The sequence below is a fragment of the Lucilia sericata genome, unplaced genomic scaffold (genome assembly GCF_015586225.1).
Source record: "Lucilia sericata isolate MDLA Ls3-8-SP2 unplaced genomic scaffold, ASM1558622v1 Contig000332F_arrow, whole genome shotgun sequence".
In the NCBI taxonomy this organism is placed as follows: domain Eukaryota; kingdom Metazoa; phylum Arthropoda; class Insecta; order Diptera; family Calliphoridae; genus Lucilia; species Lucilia sericata.
In genome coordinates, this window is record NW_023994353.1 from 323,163 (window position 1) to 337,645 (window position 14,483).

At 30.2% G+C, this 14,483-nt stretch overlaps 1 protein-coding gene across 1 annotated transcript in view; it reads left to right on the plus strand.

Moving 5' to 3' along the window:
* Nucleotides 1-14,483, plus strand: part of LOC119603734 (probable cation-transporting ATPase 13A3) — a 44,034-nt gene that overhangs the window by 21,515 nt on the left and 8,036 nt on the right. The window contains 3 exon segments of the mRNA XM_037955892.1: nt 9,115-9,403; nt 9,466-9,572; nt 9,575-9,616. Coding sequence (XP_037811820.1) covers nt 9,115-9,403; nt 9,466-9,572; nt 9,575-9,616 — 438 coding nt within the window.

Here is a 14,483-nt window from a genome sequence, read left to right on the forward strand (position 1 = left end):
GACATTCTTATAAACTTTTTAACTATAAATTTGCTCAGATAATAATAAAAATTGCTCAGAATCTGTTCAATCTTTTTACCAAAAAGTTGCTCAGATTTTAAACAACTTCATTACTTAAAACATTCTCAGATTCTTATCAACTTTTTCACTATAAAGTTGCTCAGATTCTAGTCAACTGTTTAACTAAGAAGTTGCTCAGTTTTTAATATTCGTTTTTACCAGAAAGTTGCTCAGGTTTTATTAAAAATTTTACAAAGAAGTTGCTCAGTTTCTGATCAACTTTTATACGAAAAAGTTGTTCAGATTCTAGTCAACATTTTTATTATGAAGTTGCTCAGCTCCTGATTATAGTTATTACTCAAAAGTTGCTCAGATTCTGCTCAACTATTTTACTCAAAAGTTGTTCAGATTCCGGTCAACTCTTTTAACTTAAAGTTGCTCGGCTTCTGATCAACTTTTTTATTAAAAAGTTTCTGAGATTCTTATCAACTTTTTAACTATAAAGTTGCTTAGAATCTGATTCACTTTTTTAATAAAAAATGCTCAGATTCTGTTCAATCCTTTTACCAAAAAGTTGCTCAGATTTTAAACAACTTCATTACATAAAACATTCTCAGATTCTTATCAACTTTTTCACTATAAAGTTGCTCAGATTCTAGTCAACTGTTTAACTAAGAAGTTCCTCAGTTTTTAATATTCGTTTTTACCTGAAAGTTTCTCAGATTTTAGTCAAATTTTGTACAAAGAAGTTGCTTAGGTTCTGATCTACTTTTTTACTAAAAAGTTGCTCAGATTCTGATTAAAGTTATTACTTAAAAGTTGCTCAGATTCTGCTCAACTATTTTACTCAAAGGCTGTTCAGATTCCGATCAACTCTTTTAACTTAAAGTTGCTCGGATTCTGATCAACTTTCTGACTAAAAGGTTGTTCAGTTTCTAGTCAAATTTCTTACTAAGAAGTTGCCCAGCTTTAGATGAACGTTATTACTCGAAAGTTGCTCAGATTCTGATCTACTTTTTTTACTGAAAAGTTGCTCAAATTCCGATCAACTCTTTTTACTTTAAATTTGCTCGGATTCTGATATATTTTTTTATTAAAAAGTTCCTGAGATTCTTATCAACTTTAACTATAAAGTTGCTCACATTCTGATTCACTTTTTTTTTATAAAAATTGCTCAGATTCTGTTCAATCTTTTTACCAAAATGTTGCTCAGATTTATGAATATTTTTTGTACCAAAAAGTCGGATAACTAGAAAGTCTCCAAGTTTCATTATAAAGTTGCTGATATTGTTATCAACTTTTTTACTATAAAGTTGCTCAGTTTCCGATTGACTGTTATACAAAAAGTTGCTTAGATTCTTTTCAACTTTTTTGCTTTAAGTTTCTGATCAATTTTTTTACTAAAATGTTTTTATATTTTGAACGAGCTTTTCTGCTTTGATTTTGATCATTTTGTTGCTATAGCTGAGCGTGACTAATCTAATATGGAAACCCTTCACTAAAACAATTTTGCACACTTTTTATAACATTATTCAAATTGTAAAATTATGTAAATTTTATTTTTAGTTTTTTTGCAAAAAGTCAACATTAAATAACGTTCATTAAAATAAAAACATTTAAACATGTGTTTTGTTTTTATAAATAAATATTTATAAAATCTAGTTTTTTTTTTCTTCCAACAACTGATAAGTTACGATTTGTAATCAAAAATATGAAATGAATAAGACTCTCTTTGAAACATATAAGAGAGGATATTGTTTAAAGAAACTCTTGGAAGAAAGAATAAATAAAATAATAATTATTATATAAATGATTCACATGGTGTTTATTTATTGTAAATTATTACTTTATACTTTTTGATAGAATAATTCTTTTGCTATTTATTAATGAACAGTGAAGGTTGTGAGAATATTAAAACAAAAATTAAACGACAAATTAATTAATAAACAGAATAAATGTGGATTTTATTTTTATTTATAAATGGTATTGTTTATGAATATAAAAATAGTTTATGTTTAATTTACAAGTAATAAATAATTTATTAATTATTTTAGTGTAAAAAAAGGAGTAAAACAAAAACAAAAAAACGACAACAGCAATCAATTGTAATTATGTGTGAATAATTTTAAATAATCTACTGCCATAACTTATCTAGACAATTTTTTTTAAACAATTGTAAAAAAATTATAAAAAAATGATATAAAACAAAACCAAATAAAACAATTAAAAGTATTAATCAGACGAATGAAATGATAATATTTATTTAATAAAAAACAAGTGATTCCCATATATTCTGGATTTCAAGTAAAAATCCCCTTTGAAATCCCCAAAATTACCTCTCTGAACAAAGAAATAAAAACATTATTATTCTGTCTTAATGAAACTGAAACCCAAGTGTTTTATTGTTTAATGTTGTTAAATAAATTTGAAAAATCTGCCGCACATTCTGTTGCCTTACCCCAAACCAATGAACGATAAACAGACTCCAGTTTCAGGTATGTGTTCTTTTTCTTCTTTTCTTGGGTTTTATTTTTAATTAATAAAATTAAATTAAAGTTTTTTTATATAAAACATTTGTTTTATTTAAGTCTTCTCTTTCGCTAGAGGAGATTTTTTTCATCAACTCATTCTTTAAGACAATTAATCAATGTTTCTTTTTTTTAATTTTGCGAAATTATCTATAAATGTTGTTAAAGTTTTTAAAGATAAGCTAGAAATCGCAATTTTTAGATTGTTGATTTCACCATATACATACATAAATAAGAAAAACAACATTTTTTCTAAACTACAGATTATAATTTGTCTAGTTTTTGTAATGAAATAGATAGTGATCGAGTGATTCGGTAAAAATTAACACGCGCCAGAAAACAAATTTTAAAATTCTGAATAATGATAGACGTCATTATTCAGAAAACTAAACTAAACTATAGACTAGACTATAGTCTAGCTTATAGTCTAGTCTATAGTCTAGTCTATAGTCTAGTCTATAGTCTTGTCTATAGTCTAGTCTATAGTCTAGTCTATAGTCTAGTCTATAGTCTAGTCTATAGTCTAGTCTATAGTCTAGTCTATAGTCTAGTCTATAGTCTAGTCTATAGTCTAGTCTATAGTCTAGTCTATAGTCTAGTCTATAGTCTAGTCTATAGTCTAGTCTATAGTCTAGTCTATAGTCTAGTCTATAGTCTAGTCTATAGTCTAGTCTATAGTCTAGTCTATAGTCTAGTCTATAGTCTAGTCTATAGTCTAGTCTATAGTCTAGTCTATAGTCTAGTCTATAGTCTAGTCTATAGTCTAGTCTAGTCTATAGTCTAGTCTATAGTCTAGTCTATAGTCTAGTCTATAGTCTAGTCTATAGTCTAGTCTATAGTCTAGTCTATAGTCTAGTCTATAGTCTAGTCTAGTCTATAGTCTAGTCTATAGTCTAGTCTATAGTCTAGTCTATAGTCTAGTCTATAGTCTAGTCTATAGTCTAGTCTATAGTCTAGTCTATAGTCTAGTCTATAGTCTAGTCTATAGTCTAGTCTATAGTCTAGTCTATAGTCTAGTCTATAGTCTAGTCTATAGTCTAGTCTATAGTCTAGTCTATAGTCTAGTCTATAGTCTAGTCTAGTCTAGTCTATAGTCTAGTCTATAGTCTCGTCTATAATCTAATCTATAGTCTAGTCTATAGTCTAGTCTATAATCTAGTCTATAGTCTAGACTATAGTCTAGTTTCTAGTCTAGTTTCTAGTCTAGTCTATAGTCTAGTCTATAGTCTAGTCTATAGTCTAGTCTATAGTCAAGTCTAACCTATAGTCTAGTCTATAGTCTAGTCAATAGTCTAGTCTATAGTCTAGTCTATAGTCTAGTCAATAGTCTAGTCTATAGTCTATGCTATAGTCTAGTCTATAGTCTAGTCTAGCCTATAGTTTAGTCTATATTCTAGTCTATAGTATAGTCTGTAGTCTAGTCTATAGTCTAGTCTATAGTCTGGTCTATAGTCTGGTCTATAGTCTAGTCTATAGTCTCGTCTATATTCTAGTCTATAGTCTGGTCTATAGTATAGTCTATAGTCTAGTCTATAGTCTAGTCTATACTCTAGTCTATAGTCTGGTCTATAGTCTAGTCTATAGTCTAGTCTATATTCTAGTCTATAGTCTGGTCTATAGTATAGTCTACAGTCTAGTCTATAGTCTAGTCTATACTCTAGTCTATAGTCTAGTCTATAGTCTAGTCTATTAGTCTAGTCTATAGTCTAGTCTATTAGTCTAGTCTATAGTCTAGTCTATAATCTAGTCTATTGTCTAGTACATAGTCTATTATATAGTCTAGTATGTTCTGTATTTTATGGTCTAGTCTATAATATAGTCTGTAGTCTACTCTATAATCTATTATATAGTCTAATCTTTTCTGTAGTCTACTCTATAATCTATAGTCTAGTCTGTTCTGTAGTTTTTAGTCTAGTCTATAGTCAAGACTACAGTTTAGTATATAGTTTAGTCTAGTCTATGGTCTAGGCTATTCCATTACCTGATTTCTTACTTTAGGGCATTGATAGGTGGACATCTTTTTTTTAATTATTAATTTCCGATCTTTTAAAATGTAAGATTTCGTTATCAATTGTTTCTTTCTGAATTTGCAATGGAAAATTTTTATGCGGCTTATCTGAATACCAAAAAAAAAAAAACAATACAATTTCGGTTGTTTTTTTTATTTTCAATGAAAATGCGTTTAATTGTTTATTTGTTGTTGTATCTTTAGAACATATTCTAACTTTTGGGACGAAGTTATATGGTGATTACGAGTTACAACTGTATTAACTTTTTCGCACCTCTAGCTAAAATAAAACCATGCATTTCATGTTCAGTCATGTTTTAAGTTAGTTCTCGAAAATTTCAATTAGATAAGTTTGTATATATTTGCTTTTATTTTTACTCACGAGTTCTCTGAATGATTACTTAAAAGTAAATTAAAAACTTTACTAAGTTCAAAATTATTATTCTATATTTAATAACTTTGTTAATTTGCAAGACAAGCGCCATCGATCGTACTTTTTTTAAACATAAAATTAATAAAGCTCTAATTAGAATATTAAGGCCAACATTAAATCTTCTAACCTGTCGTTAACTAGACTAGCAAAAAATCTTAATGGAAAAAACTATTGATTAGCATTTTGTTAAATTACACAAACTTTAAATCAAAAATATGTCTAAAAACCATATAATTTTAAATTCCCGACAATAGTTTTTGACATGAAATGTTAAATTGGGCATTAAATTGATGTGACTCCTAAAATGAAATCAACAACTTAAATATTGACATAAAAACTTAACAAATCATGGCAATTTAATAAAAAAAATATTTAATTTCTTTTCTATGAAAATTCATTTAAACGTTACAATTAAATGTTGTTATTATTTATTAGTATTTGTTTTATTATAATAGAAGTAAATCTTTTTTCACTTGTCTGTTAATTAAAGTGTCAACAATTGAAATTTTTCAACATTTTTAAAATGTTTTATTATGAATTTTTGTATCAGAATGATCTTTATGGGGAATAGTTGTTTGTATTTTATTGTATTTGTTTATTAATGTCTGTTATTTTGTTATTTTGTACTTTTTTTAAATTATACATAATTATTTGATTTAATAATTTTATAATAAAACTGATTTTAGCACAAAGTTTTTTTCTTGAACATTTAATAATTATTTTGAAACGGTTAGTTACACATTCAGGTTTTAAAGATTCCTAAAGTTATTAACTTCCATGCCAGACTCATTTTTAATCGCGTCAAAAGGTGTGTATTTATTAAGACTAAGTATATCATATCAATATACGCTTATATACTTTAGACTAGACTATAGACTAGACTATACACTAGACTATAGACTAGACTATAGACTAGACTATAGACTAGACTATAGACTAGACTATAGACTAGACTATAGACTAGACTATAGACTAGACTAGACTAGACTATAGACTAGACTATAGACTAGACTATAGACTAGACTATAGACTAGACTATAGACTAGACTATAGACTAGACTATAGACTAGACTATAGATTAGACTATAGACTAGTCTATAGACTAGACTAGACTATAGATAGACTAGACTATAGACTAGACTATAGACTAGACTATAGACTAGACTATAGACTAGACTATAGACTAGACTAGACTAGACTATAGACTAGACTATAGACTAGACTATAGACTAGACTATAGACTAGACTATAGACTAGACTATAGACTAGACTATAGACTAGACTATAGACTAGACTATAGACTAGACTATAGACTAGACTATAGACTAGACTAGACTATAGACTAGACTATAGACTAGACTATAGACTAGACTATAGACTAGACTATAGACTAGACTATAGACTAGACTATAGACTAGACTATAGACTATAATACTAGACTATAGACTAGACGATAGACTAGACTATAGACTAGACTATACTATAGACTAGACTATAGACTAGACTATAGACTAGACTATAGACTAGACTATAGACTAGACTATAGACTAGACTATAGACTAGACTAGACTATAGACTAGACTATAGACTAGACTATAGACTCGACTATAGACTAGACTATAGACTAGACTATAGACTAGACTATACACTAGACTATAGACTAGACTATAGACTAGACTATAGACTAGACTATAAACTAGACTATAGACTAGACTATAGACTAGCCAAAAACTAGACTATAGACTAGACTATAGACTAGACTATAGACTAGATTATAGACTAGACTATAGACTAGACTATAGACTAGACTATAGACTAGACTATAGACTAGACTATAGACTAGACTATAGACTAGACTATAGACTAGACTATAGACTAGACTATAGACTAGACTATAGACTAGACTATAGACTAGACTATAGACTAGACTATAGACTAGACTATAGACTAGACTTAGACTAGACTATAGACTACTATAGACTAGACTATAGACTAGACTATAGACTAGACTATAGACTAGACTATAGACTAGACTATAGACTAGACTATAGACTAGACTATAGACTAGACTATAGACTAGACTATAGACTAGACTATAGACTAGACTATAGACTAGACTATAGACTAGACTATAGACTAGACTATAGACTAGACTATAGACTAGACTATAGACTAGACTATAGGACTATAGACTAGACTATAGACTAGACTATAGACTAGACTATAGACTAGACTATAGACTAGACTATAGACTAGACTATAGACTAGACTATAGACTAGACTATAGACTAGACTATAGACTAGACTATAGACTAGACTATAGACTAGACTATAGACTAGACTATAGACTAGACTATAGACTAGACTATAGACTAGACTATAGACTAGACTATAGACTAGACTATAGACTAGACTATAGACTAGACTAGACTATAGACTAGACTATAGACTAGACTATAGACTAGACTATAGACTAGACTATGGACTAGACTATAGACTAGACTATAGACTAGACTATAGACTAGACTATAGACTAGACCGTAGACTAGACTATAGACTAGACTATAGACTAGACTATAGACTAGGCTATAGACCAGACTATAGACTAGACTACAGACTAGACTATAGACTAGACTATAGACTAGACTATAGACTAGACTATGGACTAGACTATAGACTAGACTATAGACTAGACTATGGACTAGACTATAGACTAGACTATAGACTAGACTAGACTATAGACTAGACTAGACTATAGACTAGACTACAGACTAGATTATAGACTTGACTGTAGACTAACTACAGACTGGACTAAAGACTTAACTAAAGACTAGACTAAAAACTAAACTATAGGCTAGACTAAACTATAAACTGAACTAAAGACCAAGCTATAGACTAGGCTATATACTTCTCTACAGACTATACTGAAAAGTAGGATATAGACTAGATTGTAAACTAGATAATAGACTAGATAGTAGACTAGATTATAGACTATACTTAGACTAGACTATAGACTATACTTAGACTAGACTATAGACTAGACTATAGACTAGACTATAGACTAGACTATAGACTAGACTATAGACTAGACTATAGACTAGACTATAGACTAGACTATAGACTAGACTATAGACTAGACTATAGACTAGACTATAGACTAGACTATAGACTAGACTATAGACTAGACTATAGACTAGACTATAGACTAGACTATAGACTAGACTATAGACTAGACTATAGACTAGACTATAGACTAGACTATAGACTAGACTATAGACTAGACTATAGACTAGACTATAGACTAGACTATAGACTAGACTATATACTAGAGTATAGACTAGACTATAGACTAGACTGTAGAGTAAATTAGACTTCAAATTTGACTCAAATACATATATTTTAGCAACACACTAGACTGTAGACTAGAATAAATAGCACACTATAAGTTAGACTAGACTATACAGACTGAACTGCGCTATAAAATAGACTAGTATAATATATTAATATCAAACCATATCTATATCTAACAAATGTTTATTAAAATATGATCTTTTCAACTGATCTGATATTAATCTCAATATTTAGCTCTATATAGAGTAGCTGTCTAATCAGCAGGCAGACACACTCAATTCTATGATAAGCTCCCCATATAGAATCCAACCTCTCTAAACTGACAGCCATACAGATCAGGCCACTAAAATTTCATGTTCGCCAATAAAGAGTTTTAAATATTAAATATTGTATTTCCTCCACCCTGACCACTTTATTGTCTGCTTTATGTCTTGAGAATAAAAAAAATCATAAATTTCATATTACGAAATAAGTTTTAGACTGAAAACATTGTTTGCATTTTAATTATTTTGGCCTATATATAGACGTGGAAGTACGTAAATGAAAATAAAATAAAATTAAAATTATTTCTAACTAACTTAATTACACAAATATTTCAACGTATTTAAACAATTATAAAAACCCTAATCTCAAAGGTTTCTACGCTACAATATTAGAAGGCAGTTAACATTTAAAATAATAGATTTATTGCACTAAGATTATAAAAAAAGAAACAAAAAATAATAAACTTTATTAACGCAATGATAAAACAGAAATATTTAAACACATTTTCCATTTATCTTTCTCTTTTACAGATAAAAAACCATGTTTTGGTTTATTAAATCCCAACGAAGATGATGAAATGAATATAACCGGCTATCGCCGGTCAAATCTAAGAACATTTTTATGTTGGCTTTGCATATGTTTGACTGGTGGCCTTTTACGTTTAATATTACATTGGTGGCGTCATTGGTATTTAATGGCCACCCATGAAATATGTCCTCTGGAAGAAGCTGAAAAAGTTTTAGTCCAAGAAGACTATAAGGGAAAACATAAAATCTATTATGTTAAACAAATACAAACATTAGATTTTAATACCTTAAGGTAGGTTTAACAATCAGTTTCTAATTGAAATTTATAATAATTTTTTTCTTTTTATATTCCAGACAGGACCAATTGAAACGGGCGAAACAATTAAAGAAAAAATCATCGAATAATGAAAATTTAGCAAATGGTTGTAATAGTATAGATGCAGTAGCTAATATTGATGAAAAGAATTTCATTTATCGATGCATTTTGAAACGGGACAATTTAAGTGTAAGTAAGATAAAAAAATTTTATATTCTGAACGTCAAGTGTAAACTATAGACTAGACTATAGACTAGACTATAGACTAGACAATAGACTAGACTATAGACTAGACTATAGACTAGACTATAGACTAGACTATAGACTAGACTATAGACGAGACTATAGACTAGACTATAGACTAGCCTACAGACTAGACTACAGACTAGACTATAGACTAGACTATAGACTAGACTATGACTAGACTATACTAGACTATAGACTAGACTATAGACTAGACTATAGACTAGACTATAGACTAGACTATAGACTAGACTATAGACTAGACTATAGACTAGACTATAGACTAGACTATAGACTAGACTATAGACTAGACTATAGACTAGACTATAGACTAGACTATAGACTAGACTATAGACTAGACTATAGACTAGACTATAGACTAGACTATAGACTAGACTATAGACTAGACTATAGACTAGACTATAGACTAGACTATAGACTAGACTATAGACTAGACTATAGACTAGACTATAGACTAGACTATAGACTAGACTATAGACTAGACTATAGACTAGACTATAGACTAGACTATAGACTAGACTATAGACTAGACTATAGACTAGACTATAGACTAGACTATAGACTAGACTATAGACTAGACTATAGACTAGACTATAGACTAGACTATAGACTAGACTATAGACTAGACTATAGACTAGACTATAGACTAGACTATAGACTAGACTATAGACTAGACTATAGACTAGACTATAGACTAGACTATAGACTAGACTATAGACTAGACTATAAACTAGACTATAGACTAGACTATAGACTAGACTATAAACTAGACTATAGACTAGACTAGACTAGACTATAGACTAGACTAGACTATAGACTAGACTAGACTAGACTAGACTAGACTAGACTAGACTAGACTAGACTAGACTAGACTAGACTAGACTAGACTAGACTAGACTAGACTAGACTAGACTAGACTAGACTATAGACTAGACTAGACTAGACTAGACTAGACTAGACTAGACTATAGACTAGACTAGACTAGACTAGACTAGACTAGACTATAGACTAGACTATAGACTAGACTAGACTAGACTAGACTAGACTATAGACTAGACTATAGACTAGACTATAGACTAGACTAGACTATAGACTAGACTAGACTAGACTAGACTATAGACTAGACTATAGACTAGACTAGACTAGACTATAGATAGACTATAGACTAGACTATAGACTAGACTATAGACTAGACTATAGACTAGACTATAGACTAGACTATAGACTAGACTATAGACTAGACTATAGACTAGACTATAGACTAGACTATAGACTAGACTATAGACTAGACTATAGACTAGACTATAGACTAGACTATAGACTAGACTATAGACTAGACTATAGACTAGACTATAGACTAGACTATAGACTAGACCTATAGACTAGACTAGACTAGACTATAGACTAGACATAGACTAGACTATAGACTAGACTATAGACTAGACTATAGACTAGACTATAGACTAGACTATAGACTAGACTATAGACTAGACTATAGACTAGACTATAGACTAGACTATAGACTAGACTATAGACTAGACTATAGACTAGACTATAGACTAGACTATAGACTAGACTATAGACTAGACTATAGACTAGACTATAGACTAGACTATAGACTAGACATAGACTAGACTATAGACTAGACCTATAGACTAGACTATAGACTAGACTATAGACTAGACATAGACTAGACTATAACTAGACTATAGACTAGACTATAGACTAGACTATAGACTAGACTATAGACTAGACTATAGACAGACTATAGACTAGACTATAGACTAGACTATAGACTAGACTATAGACTAGACTATAGACTAGACTATAGACTAGACTATAGACTAGACTAGACTAGACTAGACTATAGACTAGACTATAGACTAGACTATGACTAGACTATAGACTAGACTATAGACTAGACTATAGACTAGACTATAGACTAGACTATAGACTAGACTTAGACTAGACTAGACTATAGACTAGACTATAGACTAGACTATAGACTAGACTATAGACTAGACTATAGACTAGACTATAGACTAGACTATAGACTAGACTATAGACTAGACTATAGACTAGACTATAGACTAGACTATAGACTAGACTATAGACTAGACTATAGACTAGACTATAGACTAGACTATAGACTAGACTATAGACTAGACTATAGACTAGACTATAGACTAGACTATAGACTACTAGACTAGACTATAGACTACTATAGACTAGACTATATAGACTAGACTATAGACTAGACTATAGACTAGACTATAGACTAGACTATAGACTAGACTATAGACTAGACTATAGACTAGACTATAGACTAGACTATAGACTAGACTATAGACTAGACTATAGACTAGACTATAGACTAGACTATAGACTAGACTTATAGACTAGACTATAGACTAGACTATAGACTAGACTATAGACTAGACTATAGACTAGACTATAGACTAGACTAGACTAGACTATAGACTAGACTATAGACTAGACTATAGACTAGACTATAGACTAGACTATAGACTAGACTATAGACTAGACTATAGACTAGACTATAGACTAGACTATAGACTAGACTATAGACTAGACTATAGACTAGACTATAGACTAGACTATAGACTAGACTATAGACTAGACTATAGACTAGACTATAGACTAGACTATAGACTAGACTATAGACTAGACTATAGACTAGACTATAGACTAGACTATAGACTAGACTATAGACTAGACTATAGACTAGACTATAGACTAGACTATAGACTAGACTATAGACTAGACTATAGACTAGACTATAGACTAGACTATAGACTAGACTATAGACTAGACTATAGACTAGACTATAGACTAGACTATAGACTAGACTATAGACTAGACTATAGACTAGACTATACCTAGACTATAGACTAGACTATAGACTAGACTATAGACTAGACTATAGACTAGACTATAGACTAGACTATAGACTAGACTATAGACTAGACTATAGACTAGACTATAGACTAGACTATAGACTAGACTATAGACTAGACTATAGACTAGACTATAGACTAGACTATAGACTAGACTATAGACTAGACTATAGACTAGACTATAGACTAGACTATAGACTAGACTATAGACTAGACTATAGACTAGACTATAGACTAGACTATAGACTAGACTATAGACTAGACTATAGACTAGACTATAGACTAGACTATAGACTAGACTATAGACTAGACTATAGACTAGACTATAGACTAGACTATAGACTAGACTATAGACTAGACTATAGACTAGACTATAGACTAGACTATAGACTAGACTATAGACTAGACTATTGACTAGACTATAGACTATACTATAGACTAGACTATAGACTACTATAGACTAGACTATAGACTAGACTATAGACTAGACTATAGACTAGACTATAGACTAGACTATAGACTAGACTATAGACTAGACTATAGACTAGACTATAGACTAGACTATAGACTAGACTATAGACTAGACTATAGACTAGACTATAGACTAGACTATAGACTAGACTATAGACTAGACTATAGACTAGACTATAGACTAGACTATAGACTAGACTATAGACTCTATAGACTAGACTATAGACTAGACTATAGACTAGACTATAGACTAGACTATAGACTAGACTATAGACTAGACTATAGACTAGACTATAGACTAGACTATAGACTAGACTATAGACTAGACTATAGACTAGACTATAGACTAGACTATAGACTAGACTATAGACTAGACTATAGACTAGACTATAGACTAGACTATAGACTAGACTATAGACTAGACTATAGACTAGACTATAGACTAGACTATAGACTAGACTATAGACTAGACTATAGACTAGACTATAGACTAGACTATAGACTAGACTATAGACTAGACTATAGACTAGACTATAGACTAGACTATAGACTAGACTATAGACTAGACTATAGACTAGACTATAGACTAGACTATAGACTAGACTATAGACTAGACTATAGACTAGACTATAGACTAGACTATAGACTAGACTATAGACTAGACTATAGACTAGACTAGACTATAGACTAGACTATAGACTAGACTATAGACTAGACTATAGACTAGACTATAGACTAGACTATATAGACTATAGACTAGACTATAGACTAGACTATAGACTAGACTATAGACTAGACTATAGACTAGACTACTAGACTAGAGACTATAGACTAGACTATAGACTAGACTATAGACTAGACTATAGACTAGACTATAGACTAGACTATAGACTAGACTATAGACTAGACTATAGACTAGACTATAGACTAGACTATAGACTAGACTATAGACTATACTAGACTAGACTATAGAGACTAGACTATAGACTAGACTATAGACTAGACTATAGACTACTAGACTAGACTATAGACTAGACTATAGACTAGACTATAGTCTTTAATACTTAAAAGTTGCTTGGAATCTGTTCAACTTGTTAATTTGAAAGTTGCTGAGATTCAATTAAAATTGTTCCCAAAAAGTTGGTCAGATTCTGTTACCTTATTGCTAACATTTACTCTGATTCATGAGCCGTCTTATCACTTTATCGAATACAATTTAAACGAATTGATTTTTTTTTCAAATCCCGTGATTAATTTGTCCGCAATAAAACGTTTTTAAAATGGCCCTAAAAATGCCACTGTTCTAATTAAAACGTTTTTATCAATATAAAAATATAACAATTGATTTCGTTATTTCGTCTTAAATTATAACAAGATTATTAACGATAACGAAAAAAATAAGT